Source organism: Anolis sagrei, chromosome 1, assembly GCF_037176765.1.
Source record: "Anolis sagrei isolate rAnoSag1 chromosome 1, rAnoSag1.mat, whole genome shotgun sequence".
Classification (NCBI taxonomy): Eukaryota; Metazoa; Chordata; class Lepidosauria; order Squamata; family Dactyloidae; genus Anolis; species Anolis sagrei.
The window spans coordinates 31,757,686-31,781,361 of record NC_090021.1 but is presented as its reverse complement, the minus strand read 5'-3'; the positions used below and the strand labels follow the sequence as shown (position 1 = coordinate 31,781,361).

The window sequence follows — 23,676 nt, the reverse complement described above, 5'->3', positions numbered from 1 at the left end:
GGCCTACTGGTAGGTCCACTCGGTGCTTTGAGGCGCAGTTCAACCCGGTATCTCTTTGGCAGACAAGGTTGAAGATCTCTCTGCCTGTCCTTCATTTCCTTTTTTTGGAAACAGACAGTGAATCCTCCCACCAAAAGCTCTCCTCCGCTGTTATTGGTTGGCCTCAGCCAAGATGAAGGCTGTTTCTGAGATTCTAAGCGGGGAGGAGAGAACAGGCATGCTTGGTGCACATGTGCGGGCGAGGGAGAGCATGTGAGATTGGAGGAAGGCTTGCACCAGCAAGTCCTTCAAGATATGGGGGTTCTGTGTGGGAAGTTAATGTATGGGGGTTCTGTGTGATCCCAGCTTTGACTTTTATCTCAGCCATATTGTTTTTATGATGATGTTTTGTGATTGTATTATGTTTCTATTTGATTGTTTTTAATGTGTTTTTATTTGCAACTTGGGCTTGTCCCCTTGTAAGCTGCCCTGAGTCCCCTTTTGGAGATTGTGGTGGGGTATAAAAATAAAGTTATTATTAATAAATAATTATTCATCAATAAAGTGATTATTATTGTTATTATTATTATTAAGTTTGGCCCCATTCTGTCATTGGTGGGGTTCAGAATGCTCTTTGATTGTAGTTGAATTATAAATCCCACCAACTATGACTCCCAAATGTCAAGGTCTATTTCTCCCAAACTCCACCAGTGTTCACATTTAGGCATATCGAGTATTCGTTCCAAGTTTGGTCCAGATCTATAATTGAGTCCACAGGGCTCTCTGGATGTAGGTGAACTAAAACTCAAGGTCAATGTCCACCAGACCCTTCCAGTATTTTCTGTTGGCCATGGGAGTTTTGTGTGCCAAGTTTGGTTCAATTCCATCATTGGTGGAGTTCAGAATGCTCTTTGATTGTAGGTGAACTATAAATCCCAGCAACTACAACTCCTAAATGACAAAATCAATACCCTCCCAACCCCACCAGTATTCAAATTTGGGTATATTGGGTGTTTGTGCCAAATTTGGTGCAGTGAATGAAAATACATCCTGCATATCGGATATTTACATTACGATTCATAACAGTAGCAAAATTACAGTTAAGAAGTAGCAACGAAAATAATTGTATGGTTGTGGGTTACCACAATATGAGGAACTGCATTAAGGGGTCACATCATTAGGAAAGTTGAGAACCACTGGTCTACAGCTTGTTGGTCAGCAACCAATCATTTTGCCTGATTTCCTGGCAGATTTTATTTTAAATGTGCAGCATATAGATGCATTGTTGCATGAAATATGGAGGTCAAAGGCCGCCAAAGTCTGTTGTGTTCATAGAAAAAAAATGTACTGAACAACTCTTGGAAGTTTGATATTACTAGCAGTTTCAGTCTAACAATAGCTGAATGATCACTGATTACTCAAACCTGTTATTCATGGACTATTTATGTATATAAACATATAAGGACCAATAAGATTGGGGTTTTTTTGAAAGACGGTATTTTAAAGTTAAAGGAAGTGAAGTGTATATAATTATCAGAGCTTTTAAGAGGGAGAGCCAAGGAATTGCTTGTGAATTTCTGATGGCCCACTCCCTAAAAAACAACCACCACAACAAATCCTTAAAGAGCCTCTATTGCAGGCATGGGTAGCAAGCATCTAGGTTTTCAGATACAGTACTTTCTTGGCTTTTTACCAGAACTTGGTTATTTTTCCTGTGAAATGAATAGATCATTTCACCCTGTAAAATTGGTCATTTTTCTCAGAATTATTTGGTATCTATATTATGCAGAATGTAGCATTGCCTGTGCAGTATGAACTTGTAGTAGAAATAGGAGAAAAATATGCAGGATTTTCTTTTAAGGTTAAAAAATAAAACTTCAATTTATTGTTTCAGGAAACCAATTTGACATCGAAAAAGAAATAGATAAAAAAAGATTATTTATATTTAGATTCCCTAAAGCTGATTCTCATGTGTGGATGTCAGCCATTCTGAGGCTGTACAAAGGGCCATAAAATACTTGGTATCATAGATCAAGGAGATGAAAGGTTAAAACAATGCATTCTGGAGCCTCTTTACTTGTTGATCATAACCCACATTTACATCGTATCCAGGAAAGCTCCCCTCATTTGGATCCTAAATCCTCACATTTGACAGGGGATGAAAACAGACTTGTTCCACTTTGCAAAATATGTTTTGGAAGCCCTTTCTGTCTTTATTAGGGCTTTGTACCTTATAGGATGCTGAATGTAGTATTCATTATTTCTGTAGTATTCATTATTTCTATCATGTTCTTTAAAGGCTGTCTTTTAGTCAAGTCTCAGAGGCTTCATCCATTGTTGCATTTGGGCTTAGGCAAAGATTGTGCTGCTCATTAAGGCAAGATTGCAAAATTTCATCTAGATTTATTCTCTCAAAATGGGTCTGGAGACTTTGCAGTGATTAAAATATTTGCGAGAGACAAAATAACTATCATAATAATTGGTCTGGGTGAAGATGAAAATGTAAAGATAGAGATAAGAAGAATGTTTGGGAAACACCCCTGTTTCTTGAGAGAGTCTTGTGACTGTCGGCTGTTGTGTTCCTTCAAGATGTTTCCAATTATGGTGACCCTAAGGCAGCTCTATCACAGGATTTTCTCAGTGTGTGACTTGCTCAAGGTCACCCAATGAACATCTGATTGAAGTTGGTAACAATCAGAAAACAATGAAAGTACCGGTAATAGCAAAATAGGGATCATTCAGTACAGTTCTGATTAATAATTCCTGAGGGGGGTTGGTTGTACAGGAATCTTGGTGGCTCATGTTTATCTGATCATTTGAGGGGTCTCTGTTCCCACTAGTCTTGAGGTGGTTTGACTTTCTTTGCCTCACTTTCAGAAATCCACAGTCCCATCGAGCATCTACATCTTCTCTTTCAGATAGTGATCAATCAGATAGATGTTGATAATAAGATGTTGATTATGTTGACAACACCAGGAATTATTTTCATGCAGTGCATTGTATGTGTAATTATTTTGTTAAAACATATCTGCAAAACTAATAATGACCTGCCTGTCAATACTGAGACCACAAACTTGAAAAACAGTTTTAGGATCCTTGACTGGAGCACAAAGATAGATATAAGGGAGGAGACGTGGTAAGTGGAGTATTATGCTCTTCCTACTTAATCATAGAATCAAGGCGTCTTAGAACAGAAAGGCATCTCATTGTTGACTCCTATTCAGCTTGTGATCTACTAAGATTCCTGGAACACTTTCACTTTTCAAGCCAAGCTTCTCTCATCCTTTATCTGCATTTCATTTTTCCTCCATAAATGTAGTACCATCTATCTCTGTTGAAATTCATTTTGTTAGTTCTCTGGTTTTTCAAGGTCATTTATAATTTTGTTCCTGTCCTCTGGGGCATTTGCTTCACCCCAATTTGCTGCCATCTGATCTAGGATCTTGCCCAATGTGTTTCAGGAAAACTCTTTCTAAAAATATCTTTGATTACATTTTCACTGGAGAGATCTCAATGATTCTCAGGTGGCATGCAAATTCATAACAGAAAAGTGCAAATGTGCTTTGAATGAGAAACAGCAATGGGAATGATAACAGAGTGTGGTAGGAAAATATTTTTAATAACTTAATGCCTACCTGCTGTTTGATTACAATAGCAGATTAGAGCTAAGTATGCTATCTAGACTCATTATTTTCTAGTATCAAGCATTAATTAGAAAGCAAAATGTATGTACTAGCTTGGAATGCTCACTGTAAAGCTTCTTTCTAAAACTGTGGTACAGTAGAGTCTCGCTTATGTGACTGACATAAACAGGCTGGCAGAACGTCGGATAAATGAAAATGTCAGATAATATGGAGTCTCCTACTATTACTCATCCAACGCAGCGCTTGACACCTAGAATACTAACAACAGGGACACAAATGGTTAAGGCAAGGCAACACCTCGAGGCTAGAGTGGCCCAGCAGGAAGTGCCCAGATACAGAAGAGGAGCATGGGAATCACAGAAGAAAGGAGGGAGAACGTTTCCATAATATAGAGGTCCTGCCTCTTTTTCCCTTTCCTCCCTCCTCCTCCTCCTCCTCCTCCTCCTCCTCCTCCTCCTCCTCCTCCTTGTCTTGCCTTTTTCACTCCACTCTTCACGGAGTGGAGAGTGAGTTGGGGAGCGCTCCTTTAATTGAAGGGGAAATGCTGGTGGAAACGGGGGGGGGGGGGGGGGCATCGGATAAGATCTTCGGATAAGACGAAATGTCGGATAAGTGAAGATCGGATAAGCGAGACTCTACTATATGACTAAAATTTAGGATGCACGGTGAATGAAAATGGGTATCCCTTGTGCATAGTCATTTCCACCACACATTGTTATGTGCCACAGTGTATTATATTGCTTCATAATTTATAAAAACAAAGCCGGAAATATGATTCCTGTTATGTGCTACAGTATATGAATATTGGTTCATAATTTGTTAATTTCAAACCAGAAATATGATTACTAGAAAATTTATTTTTGTGTGAGATCTGAATCTAAGTGCTGCACTGTTAAATCACCTTTGATAAACTGTGTTGATCAGTTTCACATTATTTGCATGATGGTGCTTTGAGGTAGCCTTGAGTGATATTTCAGTTTTGGGAGAAAATATGCATGGCAGAGGGATATATCAGACAATAAATAGTTCAGCTAAAATCCTTTGTACTAGCACAAGACGATCTTGACAGATTAGAGAGATGGGCCAAAACTAACAAAATGAAGTTCAACAGTGACAAATGCAAGATACTCCACTTTGGCAGAAAAAATGAAATGCAAAGATACAGAATGGGGGACAATGCCTGGCTCGAGAGCAGTACGTGTGAAAAAGATCTTGGAGTCCTCGTGGACAACAAGTTAAACATGAGCCAACAATGTGATGTGGTGGCAAAAAAAGCCAATGGGATTTTGGCCTGCATCAATAGGAGCATAGTGTCTAGATCTAAGGAAGTAATGCTACCCCTCTATTCTGCTTTGGTTAGACCACATCTGGAATATTGTGTCCAATTCTGGGCACCACAATTCAAGAGAGATATTGACAAGCTGGAATGTGTCCAGAGGAGGGCGACTAAAATGATCAAGGGTCTGGAGAACAAGCCCTATGAGGAGCGGCTTAGGGAACTGGGCATGTTTAGCCTGAAGAAGAGAAGGCTGAGAGGAGATATGATAGCCATGTATAAATATGTGAGAGGAAGCCACAGGGAGGAGGGAGCAAGCTTGTTTTCTGCTTCCTTGGAGACTAGGACGCGGAACAATGGCTTTAAACTACAAGAGAGGAGATCCCATCTGAACATTAGGAAGAACTTCCTGACTGTGAGAGCCGTTCAGCAGTGGAACTTTCTGCCCCGGAGTGTGGTGGAGGCTCCTCCTTTGGAAGCTTTTAAACAGAGGCTGGATGGCCATCTGTCAGGGGTGATTTGGATGCAATATTCCTGCTTCTTGGCAGGGGGTTGGACTGGATGGCCCATGAGGTCTCTTCCAACTCTTTGATTCTATGATTCTATGATTCTAAGACTGACAGCTAGAAATAGCCTAATTGTGGGGATACTGTCTGAATGTTTTCTCAAAAGCAGTTCTCAATTGTTTGCCAATTGTGCAGCAGGAAAATCAAATTATAACGAAGATTCAGTGGTATACTGATGAGGGAAAAGAAGAGTAAACCGTTTTGAATGGTTCCTCACTTAAATGGCAAAAGGCATAAAACATAAGAGTAGATTGGAGGTGTTCTTGGGCCCAGGACCCACCTACACTGCTATATAATGCAGTTTCAAAGTGACCATGCACTCCTTTGCCTCGATTTATCTGTTGCGTTAGTTAGTCCTTTCTTGCAGGAGGCAGAGCAGGCTATAGTAGATTCTGCCTTAGTAACCTCCAATTATCTCTACATGAGGCTGTCCTTGGAAGGTGTCTGGAAGCTGCAGCTGAGAAAATGCAGCAGCCAAACTAGTGTCAAGTGTTCATTTTAGAGACAAAAATTGGAAGCCAGTGTAATTCCTACAAGACCAGTGTTATATGACTAGTTTTGCAAGAGTTACACTCCATTTCTAAGCCAAAGATCTGGCGTTGTCCGTAGATGCCTCCTAGGTCATGTGGCCAGCATGACTCTATGGAGCATGGTTACCTTCCTGCTGAAGTGGTACTTATTGATCTACTCACATTTACATGTTTTCAAACTGCTAGGTTGGCAGAAGCTGAGGCTAACAACGGGAGCTCACCCTGTCCCGTGGATTTGAACAGCTGACCTTCTGGTCAGCAAGTTCTGCAGTTTAGCAGTTCAACCTGCTGCACCACCATGGCCCCAGTGTTCACCTACAAAACCGAAAATGACTTGTGACCAAGATATCTTTCTAACTTGAATATGAAAACAATATTTTAATATTCATGTTTCAAAGAACATAAGGATTTTAAAGAACTTGATTTTGCCAGAAGCGTAAACACACAAGTTTCATCTGATAAGGGCACTGAGTGTATTTTTGTCAAAAATGAATGTAAATGAAATCTCACTAAACTCTGAACATACTTTTAATAAACTGGGTTAAAACATTTCCTTTGACCAATATCTCCCTTTTAGAGACAATTACTTAATTGCTGTAACTTTAAAGCAGGAGCAGGGCTCCAGATATTTCTCAGACCAATTCCAAGCATTCCCACTATAGATTCTGCTGGTTAGGATTACTGAGAGCTATAGTACAATGAGATCTGGAGGGCCACACAATTCTCTCCCTGGTTTGAAATCATAATAAAACCTGGGAAATTCCTATCAAGAGTGCCTCTGCAAAGTTTATTTCTACATACTGCATTTTTGGATGCTACTTCATTATGCCCATGTTACCTTTAATACAGGTAAATTGTAAATTGGGCTGCTGTGAGTTTTCCAGAAGCATTCTCTCCTGATGTTTTGTATGGCGGGCATCCTTAGAGGTTGTGAGGTTTGTTGGAAACTAGGCAGATCAGGTTTATATATCTCTGGAATATCCAGGGTGGGAATAAGAACTCTTTGTCTACTTGAGGCAGGTGTGAATGTTGCAATTAGCCACTTTGATTAGCATTGAATGGCCTTGCAGCTTCCTGCCTGGGGGAATCCTTTGTTAGGAGGTGTTAGCTGGCCCTGATTGTTCCATGTCTGGAATTCTCCTGTTTTTTTTTTATGTTCTTCTTCAGTTACTGTCCTGATTTCAATTTTTAAAATACTGGTAGTCAGATTTTGTTCATTTTCATGGTCTCCTCCTTTCTGTTGAAATTGTCCACCTGTTTGTGGATTTCAATGGCTTCTCTGTGTAGTCTGACATGGTGGTTGTTAGAGTGGTCCACCATTTCTGTGTTCCCAAATAATATGCTGTGTCTAGGTTGGTTCATCAAGTGCACTGCTATGGCTAACTTCTCAGGTTGAATTAGTCTGCAGTTCCTTTCATGTTCCTTGATTTGTGTTTGGACACTACGTTTGGTGGTTTGGTGTCCACAGAAACGTCAGGAGAGAATGCTTCTGGAACATGGCCCTACAGCCCCGAAAACTCACAGCAACCCCGTGATTCCAGCCATGAAAGCCTTTGACAACAAATTATAAATTCTTACTCTCTGGTTTTGCTTATAGTAAAATAAGATCTGCCCATGCACCATTTAAACCAAACAGAACTAGAAAAGCAAACTCAATTAAATATTTGGCAGTTTCTCTCTAGAGTTTGATGCATTAGTGCTATACTTAATGTTTTTCTCCTTAAATAATCTGTTCCTCTGCCATGTCTCAAAAATGCATATTGTACCAAGATGGTATTACTGAGAACAAGGGGAAATGCTTCCTTATTACTGCGGAAACTTAAATCCAAGGTGATGTAAGGTTTTAAAAATAGCTGGCATTTCAGACTAGCCCTTTAAATTCGGCAGTTTGGGGTAAGCGACAAACCTCAAAGCGAAAGCCAGACTCTTTGGCACACATAATCAAAACAGCAGCTTTCGCTGGAGATTTAATTTCAGCTATGTAATTGAAAATGGACCAAGCATTACTCTCTAAAAATTGCAGAAGGAAAATGATACCCTTAAATGACTCTGCCTTCATTTAGGTAGTGACCTGTTCATTAGCACTGTGAAATGGGAGTGGAAATCCATTTTAATTTTCAAGATGATTTAATTTGGCTGCAGATAAAATTTCTCCAAAACAAGACAACTTTCCTTTATCCCCTTAAATGTATGGAATTCTATGGAATTTACTATCTCCCTAAGTGGAAGACGCTACTTCAACTAATATGAGAACCACATTTATCCCTGATCCATTTATCCCTGATGCTGCAGATGTTGGCCGAACAATAGGATCTTTTGTGTTCATAGACTCAAATGTGGGCAAAAGTGATGACTTGGGCTCTTCCAGACAGGCTCTATATCCCAATATCTGACCCCAGGTTTTCTGCTTTAAACTGGATTATATGAATCTGCACAACCAGATAATCTGGGATAAACAGAAAACCTGGGATGAGATATTGGGATAAAGGGTCTGTCTGGAAGGGCCCTGGGTTAAGTAAAGATCAGAATGAGAGAAACAGTCAGAAAAAAAGAATTTTAGTATGGCATTTCAAAAGGAAAATATGTAGGTATGCTATACAGATTTTTCATTTTTGGTCATTTTTGGTCACTATAGAGAGAATGTTCTGTATTATGTTTCAAGTGCCTGATAGTTCAAGATAATCTAGAAAACTGTTATCAAAGCAAACTAATAAATTGTTGGAGGCTTCCATGGCTGGTATCACTGAGGTGCTGTAGGTTTTTCAGGCTATATGGCCATGTTCTAGAATTTATTTATTTATTTATTTCACAGTTTTGTATACCGAGCTTCTCAACCTCGTTGAGGGACTCAGCCCGGTTTAGAAGCATTCTCTCCTGACGTTTCACCTGCATCTATGGCAGGCATCCTCAGAGGTTGTGAGGTCTGACTTGCATTCTAACACCAGAACCCCACATCCATTGTATTATATGTTTGAAGGAACCATTGAAGAAGAATAAGACCCCTTGGTGGCACAACAGGTTAAACTGCTGAGCTGCTGAATTTGCTGACCAAAAGGTTGGCTGTTCTAATATGGAGAGTGGGGTGAGCTCCTGCTGTTAGGCCCAGTTTCTGCCAACCTAGCAGTTCGAAAACATGCAAATATGAGTAGATCAATAGGTACCACCTTGGTGGGAAGAAAATGGCGCTCCATGCAGTCATGCTGGCCACATGACCCTGGAGGTGTCTATAGACAACGCTGGCTCTTCAACTTAGAAATTGAGATGAGCGCTATCCACCAGAATTGAAGACAACATATTGGTTAGTAATTTTACTGAATCAGTTGTATTTTTTGTTTGACAGGATGGATGTATTCCAGATGACTCAATGAATAAACTTTGAAACTATATAACTTTATTATTTGAAACTTATAATCATAATCAACTAAAAAAAGCTATTCGCACGGTAGTATGAAAATCATTGCAGCTACACAGTATTAGATGAATATTTTTGTAATGGTGGTACTGCTATCAAAATTAGAACTACAGATTGAGTGATTCTTTTTCATTGTCAATCAAGTTTTCTATTAATGTAGAGTAATGGAATTATGAATGACAGTTCTAAATTTGTAAACTTAACTATCCGATAATTGATTTTTAATGCTCAGGCAGTATGAAAAGCCACGTACCAAACTTTGCATATTCCCATGGTAAAGCATTGAAAAATACTCTGCATGAAAATGAACTTGTTATGGAGACAGTAAGATAAGACCCTTTCTGCATAATGAATGATCATATGTGGAGTGGGTCGAGAAGCAATATGCTATAGTGCTGAGAATGTGTCTTTCAAGTCAGAACTCCATCTCAGACAATTCCTTGTCAGAGGCTTCACTATCCAAATGCTTCCCCACTTTTTCATAATTATTTTTAAAATTAGAGTGCACCCTTTAAAAGGTAGTACAGGGTGAATACCCCTTCTCCAAAATTCTTGGAACCAGAAGTGCTTTGGATTTCAGATTTTGACAGATTATGGAATACCTAAGTCTAAACACAAAATTCATTCATGTTTCATGTCTGCCTTTTACAGGTAATTTTATACAATATTTGAAATAATTTGGTACATGAAACAAAGTTTATGTACATATTTATTTGTTGTGTCAGAAGCGAATTGAAGGTGCACTTATAATGTATTTAAAAGCACAAACTAAGTTAAAAATGTGGCATTATGCTAAATGTCCTTTGACCAGAAGCTGGCCACTTGGAGCACCTCTGGTGTTTCAGGGAGAAGGTCCTCCATTGTGCATGTGGCAGGGTTCAGGTTGCATTGTAGTGGGTGGTCTATGGTTTGTTATTCTCCGCACTTGCGTGTCATGAACTCCACTTTGTAGCTCCATTTCTTAAGGTTAGCTCTGTATCTCGTAGTGCCAGAGCACAATCTGCTCAGCACCTTTCAAATCACCCAATCTGCTGTGTGCCCAGGAAGGAATTTCTCATCTGGCCACAGCTACTGATTGAGGTTCCAGGTTTTAGCCTGCCACTTTTGGACTCTGACTTGCTGAGGTGTTCCTGCAAGTATCTTTGTAGATCTTAGGAAGCTATTTCTTGATTTAAGGCATTGGTTTGCTAGCTGATAGCTGAACAGAGTATGGGCCAGAGATGTCATTACAGGCTGCTACTTCCTGATGGATATCAGTTTATGTACATTGAAACATCAAAAAGCAAAGATGTCCATTTGGAGAGAAGGGGCAGTCTATAAAAAAAGTTGTATTATTATGCCACTTCTTCTTTTTCCTTCTCCTCTTTTTATGTTTATGTTTATTTATATGCTGCTTTTTTCTCAACAAGGAGAGACTTATTTGGACAATTCTGGATTTTGGTGTATTTCAGAATTCAGAATTTTGGATTAGAGATGTTCAATCTGCACTTTGAATCGATCAGGCTAAATGTGATGATTCAGGCTTGGAACATGAGCCACTTATGCCTCAGCTACAAAGCTTGAGCACTTTGCAAATAACTAGGTGGAAACTAAAATAATACATTTTAACTGTGATAACTAACATGCATTTTTGCTGGATTCTCTTGAGCTTGCTCTGCCCCTTTGTTTTTTTCTTTTAGAAACTGTTTCAAAAAGTAGCCTATGACTTGGTAACCTCTCCAGCTTGATTGTATGTAGCCTTCCTGATTTGCCTGTAGAACTTCATCAATGCCAGTCTGTTTTTATCTTTGAGGTTATTAAGAAACATTGCTTTAAGTGAGTGACAGCATGAGCCTGTGTTGTTAATGAGTTGCCGTATTGTCATGAACAGGATGCTGTATTTTGAGTGAAGAAGACATAATTGGGAAAGAAAATAAGGCCGGCAGTAGGTTCTATCTAAGGTTTTTTGTGCATCAGATGACACGCACTGAAAAAAAATCTTTTTCAGCTGCAGCTGTAGCAGAAGGTGTCATAAAAGAACAATACAAGGCATGAACAGACGCTGTGCATGTTATGTAAGAAGACTTCCTTTGCTTCCCCTTGTGCAGCAATAGCCCAGACTGAAAAAATGTATACTTAAAAGAAAATTGTATGAAACCCTGGATAAGTTTGTACAGTAAAATTTTGTGCAGAATGTTTCCTTGTAACAACTGCCTCCTGTAGTTTTTTCTGTTTCATTATTTGATATCAATAATCAATAATTAAACTTTTGATGTGAAAAGAAAGATTGGTGATAAGCTTCAGTGGAGACTCTTTTTCCTCATCATAATTCTTCCAGGAGTGAATTTCCCTTCCGGAGGGTATATTTTTCTCACTTCCTGTTGTCTCATCCTCATTTGTAACTATGAGTTGTTTGTAAGTCAGATGTTTGTAACTTGGGGACTCCCTGTATTGGTGCTTGGAATAAGTTTTACCTCAACCGGTGCTGTGATTTTAGGACTCATTTCAGCTCTGTATTTTCACTTGTGAAATACAGTATGGCTGATATTTCAGTCCATTTACATACTTTGCACTAAATCAGCCTAAGTATGGATGCAAAGAGCAAACTTCTACTAGACCAGCATATTTACTGTAAATAAAGAATTCTCATCTAGTTGAGGGTTTCATTTATGAAGAGCAAGCAAATTTTTCTTGCTTGGTCTATGCAGACTGGTTCATGGGAGCTCTCACTATTTTTCAAGGAGGTTATCAATTGTTTATATATCCCTCATCCAATAAGGTAGTTTCTGGAAAGGAGGTTTTTAATAAGCATGCACTGCTTCGTTCCACTTATATGGTAAATTCCCTATGTTACATAAGGATGCCACTCACATTGTGATGCTTTTGGACTCCATCTCAGATTATAGTTCCGTAAAAAAATTAATGCCATTTTCCTATTCTGAATCTATATCTCTTGATGCCTTGGCTGTTTTACAAATACCTTCTACATGCTTAATTTCTAAAAAAAACCTCTTGACATCACAATGCAGAGTTCAAGATAGAAAATAATCATTAGTCACAGAATTCACCTTGCATTGTGCTAGTTATTTACCCTTACAGTTGCTGAACATATCAGACCTGGAATTATGACAGCAATTTGACAGGTCTGTTTAATAGTTGAGTGCTTTATATTATTTTGAAATAGTAAATTGAAACACAACATCTGTTAGAGCATATTATGTTGTGATTAGAATTAAACTGACAATTGGTAAGAAATATTGTAAAGAGATTTATTAATTAAAAACATTTGTTTTGTTTTATTCACTATTTTTTTCATTAATATTTTGTTCTGTTCTGTTGCATTTGATGCATTTTGGGATACTTGGGCTTAGTAGGTCTTTTCCCACCCTTGCTCTCAATTTTTGTTTTACTTATCTATTATGTTAAAACTGGGGGGGGGGGGGGGACCAGAAAAGTTTTGTAAATGTTGAAAAATTGCTTTAACTATGGCCAGGGTTTTATGGTGATCTGTATGTCATGAAGCCATGGAATGAATAACTTTATTCTAAAGGCTTGTGGGTCAAATTATTCTTTTAATATGCTAATGACTTTCCCCCACTATTATCGAACCTTCAATAGCTAACTAATGACAAATTAAAGATCACAAAGTTTGGGATATATTAATCAGATATTCATGTATGCAGGGCCACAGGGCAGTGCCTTTTTGGCAAGGGCAATTAAGAAGTGTAGAATCACAATTAGCAATCAGAATGGATGTTTGGAGTGCCCTGATCAAAAATAGGGATTAGATGGAAGGAATGTTACTCAACTGAGCATGATTTTTCTAGGATGTAATTTAGAGTTTTAAGTCATGATGTAGTCGGAGCTAGCCATGTTTAAGGCTGCATATCTCTAAACATGGTCCCGAGTATAGCTCCCACTGTCACAAGTGAAATGTAACAACAACAACAACAACCACAACAACTTTATCCTGTTATTATCTCTCCAAAGGGACTTGGGGCAGCTTATACACAGCACAAGGTGCCTAAAAACAGAGCATAAAATAAAAACGTTTCAAAAATACAATTTAGTAAAATATATAGGCATATAAACAGTGGGTTAAAGTGCTGAGCTACTGAGCTTGTTGACTGAAAGATCACAGGATTAAATACAGGGAGTGGCGTGAGTATCTGTTGTCAGCCAACCCAGCAGTTCGAAAACATGCAAATGTGAGTAGATCAATAGGTACCACTCCGGCGGAAAGGTAACAGCGCTTGATGCAGTCATGCCTGCCACATTACCTTGGAGGTGTCTACAGACAACGCTGGCTCTTCGGCTTAGAATGGAGATGAGCACCACCCTTCAGAGTCAGACACAACTCATTACCAATGGGGTACGCTACTGTAAATGTGGCCAGGCTGTGAACGATTGAACTGAGAATGGGATAAGTGCAAAGCTGTATCCATGGAAAAAAAGCATGGTATAAAGTGCAAGCCTGGATAACAATTGCGTAGATCAAGTAGGGACTAGGCACTCTTAAAAGCTTGTTTAAACAGCTAGGTCTTCAGGTTCCTACAGAAGGAGGACAGTGTTCAGGCTTGCCTAATCTCCCTGGGGAGGGTGTTCCAGAGCTGGGGGGCCACCAGTGAGAAGGCCCTCTCTCTCATCCCCACCAACCACACTTGTGATGGTGGTGGAACCATGAGGAAGGCCTCCCTGGCAGATCTTAAAGCCCATGCCAGTTCATGAGGGAGGGTGTCATGAAGATAGGCCAGACCTGAACTGTTTAGGGCTTTATAGGTAATGACCTGCAAACTTATTGGCAGCCAATGGAGGTGCTTTAGTAGGGGCGTCATGTGCTCCCTATAGCTAGCTCCAGGTAGTAGCCTGGCTCCCGATCTTTGTACCAATTGCAGTTTTTTTTAGCCATCTTCAAAGGCAGCCCCACTTAGAGTGCACTGAAATAATCCAATCTAGATGTAACAATGGCATGGACCACTGTGGCCTAGTCAGGTTTTTTGAGGTATGGTTGCAGCTGGCACACAAACTTTAACTGTGCAAAGGCCTTCCCAGACACCACCGATACCTGAGATTCAAGTGTCAGCACTGAGTCCAGGAGGACCCCCAGACTGTGGACCTATGCCCTAAGGAAGAGTGTAACCCTGTCAAGCACAGGTAGCCACCCGATACCTTGATTGATCTCGTGACTGACCAGGAGGGCATCTGTCCTGTCTGGAATAAGCTTCAGTTTGTTAGCCCCCATCCAGTCCATTAAAGCTGCCATGCACTGGTTCAGGATCTTGGATTTCGGTGGAAAGAAGTAGTAGAGTTGTATGTCATCTGCATTCAGATGGCAGTAAACTCCAAAACTCCGAATGACCTCAACCAGCAGTTTCATGTAGATATTGAAAAGCATGGGTGATAGAATGGAACCTTTTGGGACCCCACAGGTCAATGGCCAGGGATCCGAGTAGGTGTCTCCTAGCTTTACCAGCTTGGTATAATCCTCCAGGAAGGAGTGCAGCCACTGCAATACAATGCCCCCAAGACCCATTCCAGAGAGACACCCCAGAAGGATAACATTGTCCATGGTATCGAAAGCCACTGAAATATCCAGGAGAACCAACAAGGACACACTCCCCCTCTCTAAGGCTCTGTGGAGTCATCCACCAAGGCAACCAACGCTGTCTCCCTTCCGTGACCAGGCCTAAAACCAGACTGTAGTGCATCAAGATAATTGATTTCATCCAAGAATCTCTGGAGTTGAGAAGCCACCTTAATGTACTTCCAAACACATTGAAATGAAAACCAAAAGGCTTAAATATATACTTAATTTGGTGTTGGATTTTGGTAAATGATTCTATTTTAGGATTCTACGTGACTTTTTTGTTCTTGATTGAGATACATTAATACTTGCTTCATAGATATGCTTCTTAAATGTAACTAGCAGTTACTTTATCAACAATTCTCAGAATCCTCCTACCTGCATAGACCCTAATAACTAAGGGATTTCAGCATCTGGAATCAAAAAGTAATTTTGCTAACCTCTGGTCTAAAACAAGTACTGTATTTATTCTCATAAAGTATTGTAGTAATTCAGTGTGTACTGTGAGGCACAACCAATCCTACAGTGTACAACAGTGATGCATATCTGCACCATACTGCTAATGCACATCTCATTGGTTTTGAACAGAAAAAAATAGTGTGCAGTTAATGAAGCTGCAAATCACAGTATGCATATGGTCGCTTATTAGCATACTTGAATCTGCAGATAAATAACTCAATGTGCAATGTCAAGAAATGAAAAAGCAGAAATGCTGGAAAGAGGCTTTACTCATGAAAAGAATGAGTTGAAAGTTCTCGAATGTGTGACTTATTAGCTGTCAAGAATGATTGCTTCAAAAGAATAATATAGTAGCTGTTTGTTTATTTGTTCCAAAACAGCAAAATATTTCATAAGAAATGAGCCTGGAGAAAGATTTCCAATGGATTTTGATCCATGCACCAACTCATATCTTGTTAGTTTTCCATAAGATATTGTTGCACAACATTTTATGCCTCGCTGCATTTTTTTATCCTAAATCACAGCTGCTAACTTCAAAAGGCATCACTCTCACACGTTTGCCACTCTTGAGCATCAGAATTACCAAAGGGCTCACTATCAACCATTCTCATTTTGCATGAACATCAGAAACAGTGTGGGTGAATTCTCTTTGCACCTGAAGGACTGTTGCCCAGTCACCCCGATATGGATCTTTTGCTTTTCCAAATCCATAGTGCAGTCAGCTCTCTCTGCTTCTGGATTTCTACCGCAATTGATGGTTGGATATTTCCAATCATTCACCACTGATTGGTCATACCACCAGCTATCCACATTGTTGAGCAACTTCTGCTAAATTCCACTCCAGGACTTCAAATTTCTCCTAAAATTAAAACGAACATGCTTTGCACACTAGGTCACCAATAGCGACTATATTATACTTATGATAAATTTGTTTCCTGAATGATGCCATGAAGTATCCTATGCAGTGGTTCCCACCCTGTGGCCAATGGACCACCAGTGGTCCGTAAGAACTAAAATATGGTCCATGGCCTCACTGCTACTACACCGTTGCAATGATAGTGACTGGTCTCGCAAAACCCTCTTATAGTGCCGGGGCTTATTAAATATGGTTTTCTGGATGGCATATGTTCTGTATCAGAAACTATAGCTGATAGTGATATCCAATGCAATTTTTTGAATTAGCACTCCAAACAACCAAACCAGATTGAAAGTTGACCAAAAACTGATTTGTAACGTTTTTGGTACTAATGTTGGAGAGTGGTCCCTGGAAAAGAAAAGAAAAGAAAGGCGGTTGGGAACCACTGCTATATACTCATATAAAAGTATAAAAATGTTAGTCAAATTACTAAGCCCCAAAATGCCCATCAGTCAGTTTGAATAGTCTCTCTCTCTGTGTGTGTACGTGTATGTGTTCCCTCATTTATCGCGGGTGTTCCGTTCCAGGACCACCTGCGATAAGTGAAATACCATGAAGTAGAGATGCTCCCTCCCCCCTCCTCCACTTTCCCTCCTCTTGTCTCTCTCGCTCAGCTTGTGCTGCTTCTGCAAGAGCTGCACCACTTCAGCCAGGTCTCCTCCAGCGGCAGCCCAGTGCAACCTGGCTAGCTCCTTGCTCTCGAGTTTTTTTGCCTTTGCTGGGCCCAGAGGCAGCTGCGCTGGTGGCTCCCTCTGTTTCCTCCCCAGCCCCAGCATCTTCTTCTTCTTCCTCCTCCTCCTCTTTCTCCCACAGCCTCAAAGCAGTGGAGGAAGGAAGGCAAGGAAGGAGAGAGGGAAGATGAGGAGGAGAAAGGCCGTGCAGGCAATAGTGTCTCTCTTGCCAGGGGAGGGTGGCATGAGCACCCGAGGGAAGGAGGAAGGGAGGGGAAAGAGGAGGCGAAGTGAGAGAGAGGGAGGGAGAGAGGAAAGAGGAGGAGGAGGAGGAGGGCCATGCAGGGTCCCTTACTGCAGCAAGTCTGCACAAAGGGAACCGCAAAGGAGTGAGGGAACACTGTATATAGTAAAGATTTCCCCTTGACATTAAGTCTAGTCATGTCCAACTCGGGGGTGGGGGGTGGGGTGGTGGTGCTCATCTCCATTTGTAAGCCGAAGAGACAGCGTTGTCTGTAGACACCTCCTAGGTCATGTGGCCAGCATGACTGCATGGAGCGCCGTATATATATGAACCATCCCCTTCTCTAAGTAATATGGCAAAGGAAAATCATGGAATCCATCCAAGGGGAAACTAAAAGAAGCACAGACACTATTATCTCTGTTGCATCTCTGTTGAATGATTGGGCAGGGACATGGCAGCGGTGGTGAGGCAACCCTAAGGCAGCATTGGTGACCTTGACTTTTACATGAAGTTGACTTATACTTTAATATATACAGTCATCATGTGAGGGAGTGCACAGTGTACCTGAGAACCGATACATGCTATGAAAAGGAAGCATAAAGAATCCATTCGAAGGCTCAAGAACAACAACAACAGCAACAACTCTTTTGCTGGGAAAAACACACATGCTCATATGTACGTTTACTGCTGAAACAGTGTATAGATGTGAGTGATTTTAAGTTGGCGGAGGACTAATAGTCCTCCATCACCAACATGGTTAAGATCAAAACTATTGAACAAACTAAGAATACAAGAGTGCAATTACTTATTCCATGTTTGGATATGCCCAGGGGTGATTAGATATCAGGATTTGTACAATTTTGAATGTGGTCCTCCCATGCACACAAACCATTTCTCCCTGCTTTGTAACCTATATTAGCTAGGCTTTATATAAGGAGTGCAAATAATCTGCAGTTTATGCATTGCAGATCTGACATTTAGGTTGGATTTCCATAGAATTGAACATATTTTGATCTTTTAAAAAAAAACCTTTTCATTTGCAACTTTATAGTATCTAATTATATCAAAATGGGAAACCTTCTAAATTTTGGAGTGTAACTTTTTTCACTTCTTACGGGTCAGCTATACTGATTGTGTCTGATGGGATTTATAGTCCAACAGCATCTGGAGAGCTGTTGGGCCCATGTAAAGCATAATGAAAGAATCTGAATGAGAAAACAATGGTTTAAGCACTTTTTAGAAACCAAGATCACAAACTACAATATGTTCCATTCTTGATGCATCAGTTTATAATAAGTGCTCAGGCCACATTTTCCAATCCAGACGTAAAAGGAAACTACATTTTAAGATACTGGGAAATTTTAAATTAAGGAATTCAAGCACACAGAGTCATGTGACTCTTCACTTTCTGGTTTGTTGGTTTATTGGGAGTGCTATCACTTTTTATTGAGACAGGCAGTGGATTATTGTCATCTGTGAATAAGCCAATATTATCCTTTATCATATAGTATAAGCCCTGCCACTGATTGTGTCTGTAGCAGAAACCTATTATCAATAGCATTAGAGATTGATTTTCACATTATATTTTGAGATTTGGAGCCAAACTTTGCGAAGAAGTTGGAAGTTACTACACAGAATCTGTTTCATTTTAATGAGATTATGATAGGGAAGCAACTATTCTGTATGTAAATATTATATTAAATCTGGAGAATAACTGTAAAGTGCCTTTCTATCTCTTTCCTCAATTAGTCTCTCTCTCTGCCAAGGTCTGTTATTGATCCACACACATATATTAGCCATGTTCGCTTGCATTCCTGCCAAAAAAAGGACAAAAGGCTATTTGATACTGCATTGTTTTCAGCCAAATTGCATAAAATAAGCCAATTCATGCTTTTAAAAACATTTAGAGTCTATTATCACATCACATTCTCTGATTAATATAAACAAAAAGCACAGAGTCTTCTGGATATTTTAGGAGCTTTATACTATTTCCATCCTATATAAGGACCTATCCAAATCTATTCTATAATTCTATCCTTACTCAGTAATGATATACATGCAAACTTTGCATACAAAAGTTTCCAGGTTCAATCTCTGGCATTTCTGGGCAGAGCTTGTCTGAAATTCTGGAGGAGTTTTGCCATTCATGTTATACAATGATTTGCGAATTGGAGTAGTAATCTGTGCATCTTTTATCTGGAATTCCAAAATCCACAATACAGGCAGTTCCCAAGTCACAAACATTCAACTTTCAAATGACTCATAGTTAAGAATGGGGATGAGGCAACAGGAAGTGAGAGAAATCTATCACTAAGTTGGAAATTCATTCCTGAAAGAGTTATCAAGAGGAAAAGGTGTCTTAACCAAAGCTTTCTCACCAATCCTTGTTTCCACAAGAAGCCATTTTTTTTCTAAATCCAATTATCACACGGACAGAAAGTGAGGTGAAATTTTAGGAAAAGGGACATAGATAGCAAACTAACACCACAGGGATGTTAACCCTTCCCCATGCTAATCAAAGCTTGTGTGTGTGTGTGGAACCCCCGGTGGCACAATGGGTTAAACTGCTTAGCTGCTGAACTTGCTGACCGAAAGCTTTGTGGTTTGAATTGGGCGAGCAGGGGGAGCTCCTGCTGTTAGCCCCAGCTTCTGCCAAGCTAGCAGTTCAAAAACATGCAAATGTGAGTAGATCAATAGGATTGCCTTGGTGGGAAGGTAATGGCACTCCATGGAGTCATGTCGGCCACATGACCTTGGAGTTGTCTAGGGACAATGCTGGCTCTTCGTCTTAGAAATGGAGATGAGCACTACCCCCCAGAGTCGGACATTATTAGACTAAATATCATGGGGAAACCTTTAACCGCCTTCCCTCTATATATGGAGTTACACTTAAATATGTACCTGTTCCAACTTACAAACAAATTCAACTTTAGAAGAAACCTACAAAACTTATCTTGTTTGTAATTTTGGGGCTGCCTGCACTCCAAAGTCTGAAATTGTATACATGGGTGATTGAAACAGTGACCCTTTTGATTTCTGATGGTTCAATTTACACAACCTTTGTTTTGTGCCCAAATTTTTTGTAACTATGTGTAAACAATTGTCATCAGGTGATGTGTTTAAGGTACATATGAAACATAAATATATATTATGTTTAGACTAGAGTCTCATCTCCAAGATATGTCATTATATGTGAATATTGAAATACAAGTATTCCAAAATCTGCGAAAAAGTATGAAATCCAAAACACTTCTGGTCTCAAGAACTTTGGATGAGGGATACTCAGCCTGCTTCATATGCAACCACTAAATGGTAGTTGTAGAACTAGAAAGCAACCCATTGTCTTTTTTGCAGCAGTGAGTTGGCATTCTTCTTACTTTTTGTGTGTGCCTAGAATGATTGTAATGTAAGATTTTTCAGTATTCCACAATCGGGTCAGTGTATATGTCAGTGTATATGTATATGTTTTTGCTGCTTCAAATGGCCTCTTTGTGGAACAGTGGGAATGTTAGTAAGTAGTTTTAACTTGGTGTATACAATAGGAGAAGGGGGAGAAGAGGCAGTGGCTGCTATCTCCTGCATCTTTATAAGGTTTTTTACAGCGAGCGAAGAGCAGAAAAGGTGGAAGACAGCAGCAGCACAGAGAGATTAAGAGAGAGAGAGAGAGACTGAATCTGCAAACATGAGCTGCACTTCAGATTTCAAGCTGTTTTGTTGTGGTTCCCTGCTTATGAAATGCTCTTGAGACATAGTCACTTGACAACAACTTTGGATTCTTTTAGCCCTATTATTATTCTTTTAGCCTTATTAATCCAACTACTTTGGATTCTTTTAGCCTTCCTAGCCTTATTAAATTTGATGACTGTTGGTCCATATTTATTTAAGTGTTGTTTTTGTGGCTCTACTTTATTCTAATTAGATTTTTTTAGCACTATAGTGCTTTCGATAGGTAAGAATGAATGTCAATTTGATGAAATTAAGTGTTAATAGGGGCGAAAGAAATCCCACCAATGGAGTATTCTGGTGCTGATGATTTTCAACTAAATATATTTTGGTAGATCAGTGGTGGGGACAATGTGATGTTTTACCCACATGTACCCCAATCCCATTTTGTGGTCTCTAGGCTCCCAGGGCACACCTAGTCCTTCTGAACCTGGTGGAAAACAACTCCAAATATCCCAAAACATTTCAGGAATTCCCTAAAGTATTTTATGTTTGCTAATTTCATCCCCAGTGGCGCAATGGATTAAACCCTTGTGCTGGCAGGACTGCTGACCAAAAGGTTGGTGGTTTGAATCCAGGGAGCGGCATGAATTCCCAGCTGCCAGCTCTAGCTTCTCATGTGGAGACATGAGAGAAGCCTCCCACAGGATAGTAAAATATCCAGGCATCCTCTGGGCAACGTCCTTGCAGACAGCCAATTCTCTCACATCAGAAGCGACTTGCAGTTTCTCAAGTCGCTCCTGACGCGGAAAAAAAAATCCCCTCTATTGCTGATACTCCCAAAGGCCAAAAATAGTTTAAAAGCAAAATTGAAATATTTACACATTTACATTTATTGTTGAAATCCTGCTTCCCCTCAGCTTGGAACTTATGGAAACTTTCATGGTATACAAAAGTCATCAAATAAAACCCATCAAAATTAGAACCAATTGAAAACAGAAACCATTAAAATATCAGCAAATAAGAGCCCCGCTTCCTCTAAAAAAACTAGTTCTCAAAGGCTTGCCAGAACCAAAAATTCTTCACCTTCCTGCAGAAAGATATTAGGAAGGATGCCAATCTAGCTTTTTGACAGTAGGAGTTCTAGAATCTGCTACCAAGAAAGCATCTCTCCTATGTTCCTACCAGATGTACCTGCTAAGGAAAAGAGAAAAGGGTCTCTCTAGATATTTCAAATTATGAGCAGGTTTATATGGGAAAATGTGTCCCTTCAAATAACCTGGACATAAACCATAACCTGTAATTTGAATTGTGCCCAAAATATATGTTCAGTTAATGGAGCTGTTCCAACAAGGGAGTTGTGTGTAGCCAACCCCAGTTAAAAATCTGATTGCAACTGGCTACCAGTATTTAAAAACTGTAAAATTAGGACATTAAATAACAAACAACACTTTGAAAACAAGGGAAATCCAGACATGAAACTATCAGTGGCAGCTAATACCTGCCAACAAAGGATTTCCCCAGGCAGGAATCAGCCAGGCCTCAAAGCTGTTTAATTCACACTTGCCTCCAACAGACAAGAGTTATTTCTCCCACCTGGGAACTTTCACAGATATATAAATCTCCCTTGCTTAGTTTCCAATATACCTCACAATCGCTGAGGATGCCTGCCATAGATGTGGGTGAAATATCAGAAGAGAATGCTTCTGTAACATGGCCATACAGCCCGGAAAACTCACAGCAACCCACTGACAGCTACTATTTGGACACTTCTCAAAGGTAGTCCCACATAGAGCCCATTATAATAATCCAGATAGGCTGTAACTAAGACATGTGTCACCATGGCCAGATCTTATGTCTGAGGGTGTGGTGCATCTGGTGTTCAAGCCTTAACTGTGCAAACAAAATTCTAGCTGCCACTAAAACCAGACCATTCAGGAAATATTCAGTTTGCTATGAGGGTAAGTGGGCAAACCCTGCAATAGTTATTCAGAATTATTGATAACTTTTGGTGGTATAAAAAACAAATCCATTTGGATTCTGCAGCTGAAGGTATTTTTATGGCAATTTACAGTTTGGTGGACTGGAGGAAGTCATTCAGTGTGAAACTGAACAAATCTCAAATAAACAGCCTCCAGGTTTGTAAGGTGAGCTCTGTAATAACTCAATCATCCAGTGATTCATAGAATGACAGCTGAAGTGGATCTGGCATTCCTTAATTGCAAGAAGAGAATTTATGCCAAGGGGATGCGTATTCACACTTATTTGGAAAGAGCTCAAATGCAATAAGTAGTATTAATGCCTCAGTTTGTAATGATTAACATGATTTGTTAATCAGGAAATTGCTACTGTTTCCTTCTCCACAACAGTTCATTTTCTGTATCAAGTACAGATATACTTCTCAATCTTCCTGCTTCTTAAGACTTTAGAAAGCAGAACCTTTATTCTTTGTTTCCCTTTTCTTTTGTTTCCAGCTCTGCTATATGCAACGATTTTTGGTAACGTGACAACTATCTTCCAGCAAATGTACGCTAATACGAACAGATACCATGAAATGCTGAACAGTGTCCGAGACTTCCTGAAACTCTACCAAGTGCCCAAAGGCTTGAGCGAACGTGTGATGGACTACATCGTTTCTACCTGGTCAATGTCCAGGGGCATCGATACAGAAAAGGTAACCTGTCCTGATATCGGGAACCTGCCATCAAATTGCTTTTCAGTGTGATTTATACATAGCTGGTAGTGCTTACTGC

General features: G+C 39.8%; 1 protein-coding gene across 2 annotated transcripts in view; it reads left to right on the top strand.

Moving 5' to 3' along the window:
• KCNH1 (potassium voltage-gated channel subfamily H member 1) overlaps nucleotides 1-23,676 on the top strand; it is a 309,132-nt gene that overhangs the window by 125,754 nt on the left and 159,702 nt on the right. For both annotated transcript variants that reach the window (XR_009629959.2, XM_060754331.2), the window contains exon 8: nucleotides 23,398-23,597. Coding sequence is in view for 1 of the 2 variants with exons in the window: in XM_060754331.2 (XP_060610314.1) it covers nucleotides 23,398-23,597 (200 nt within the window). In the remaining variant the exon portion in view is untranslated. The remainder of the gene's footprint in view (nucleotides 1-23,397; nucleotides 23,598-23,676) is intronic.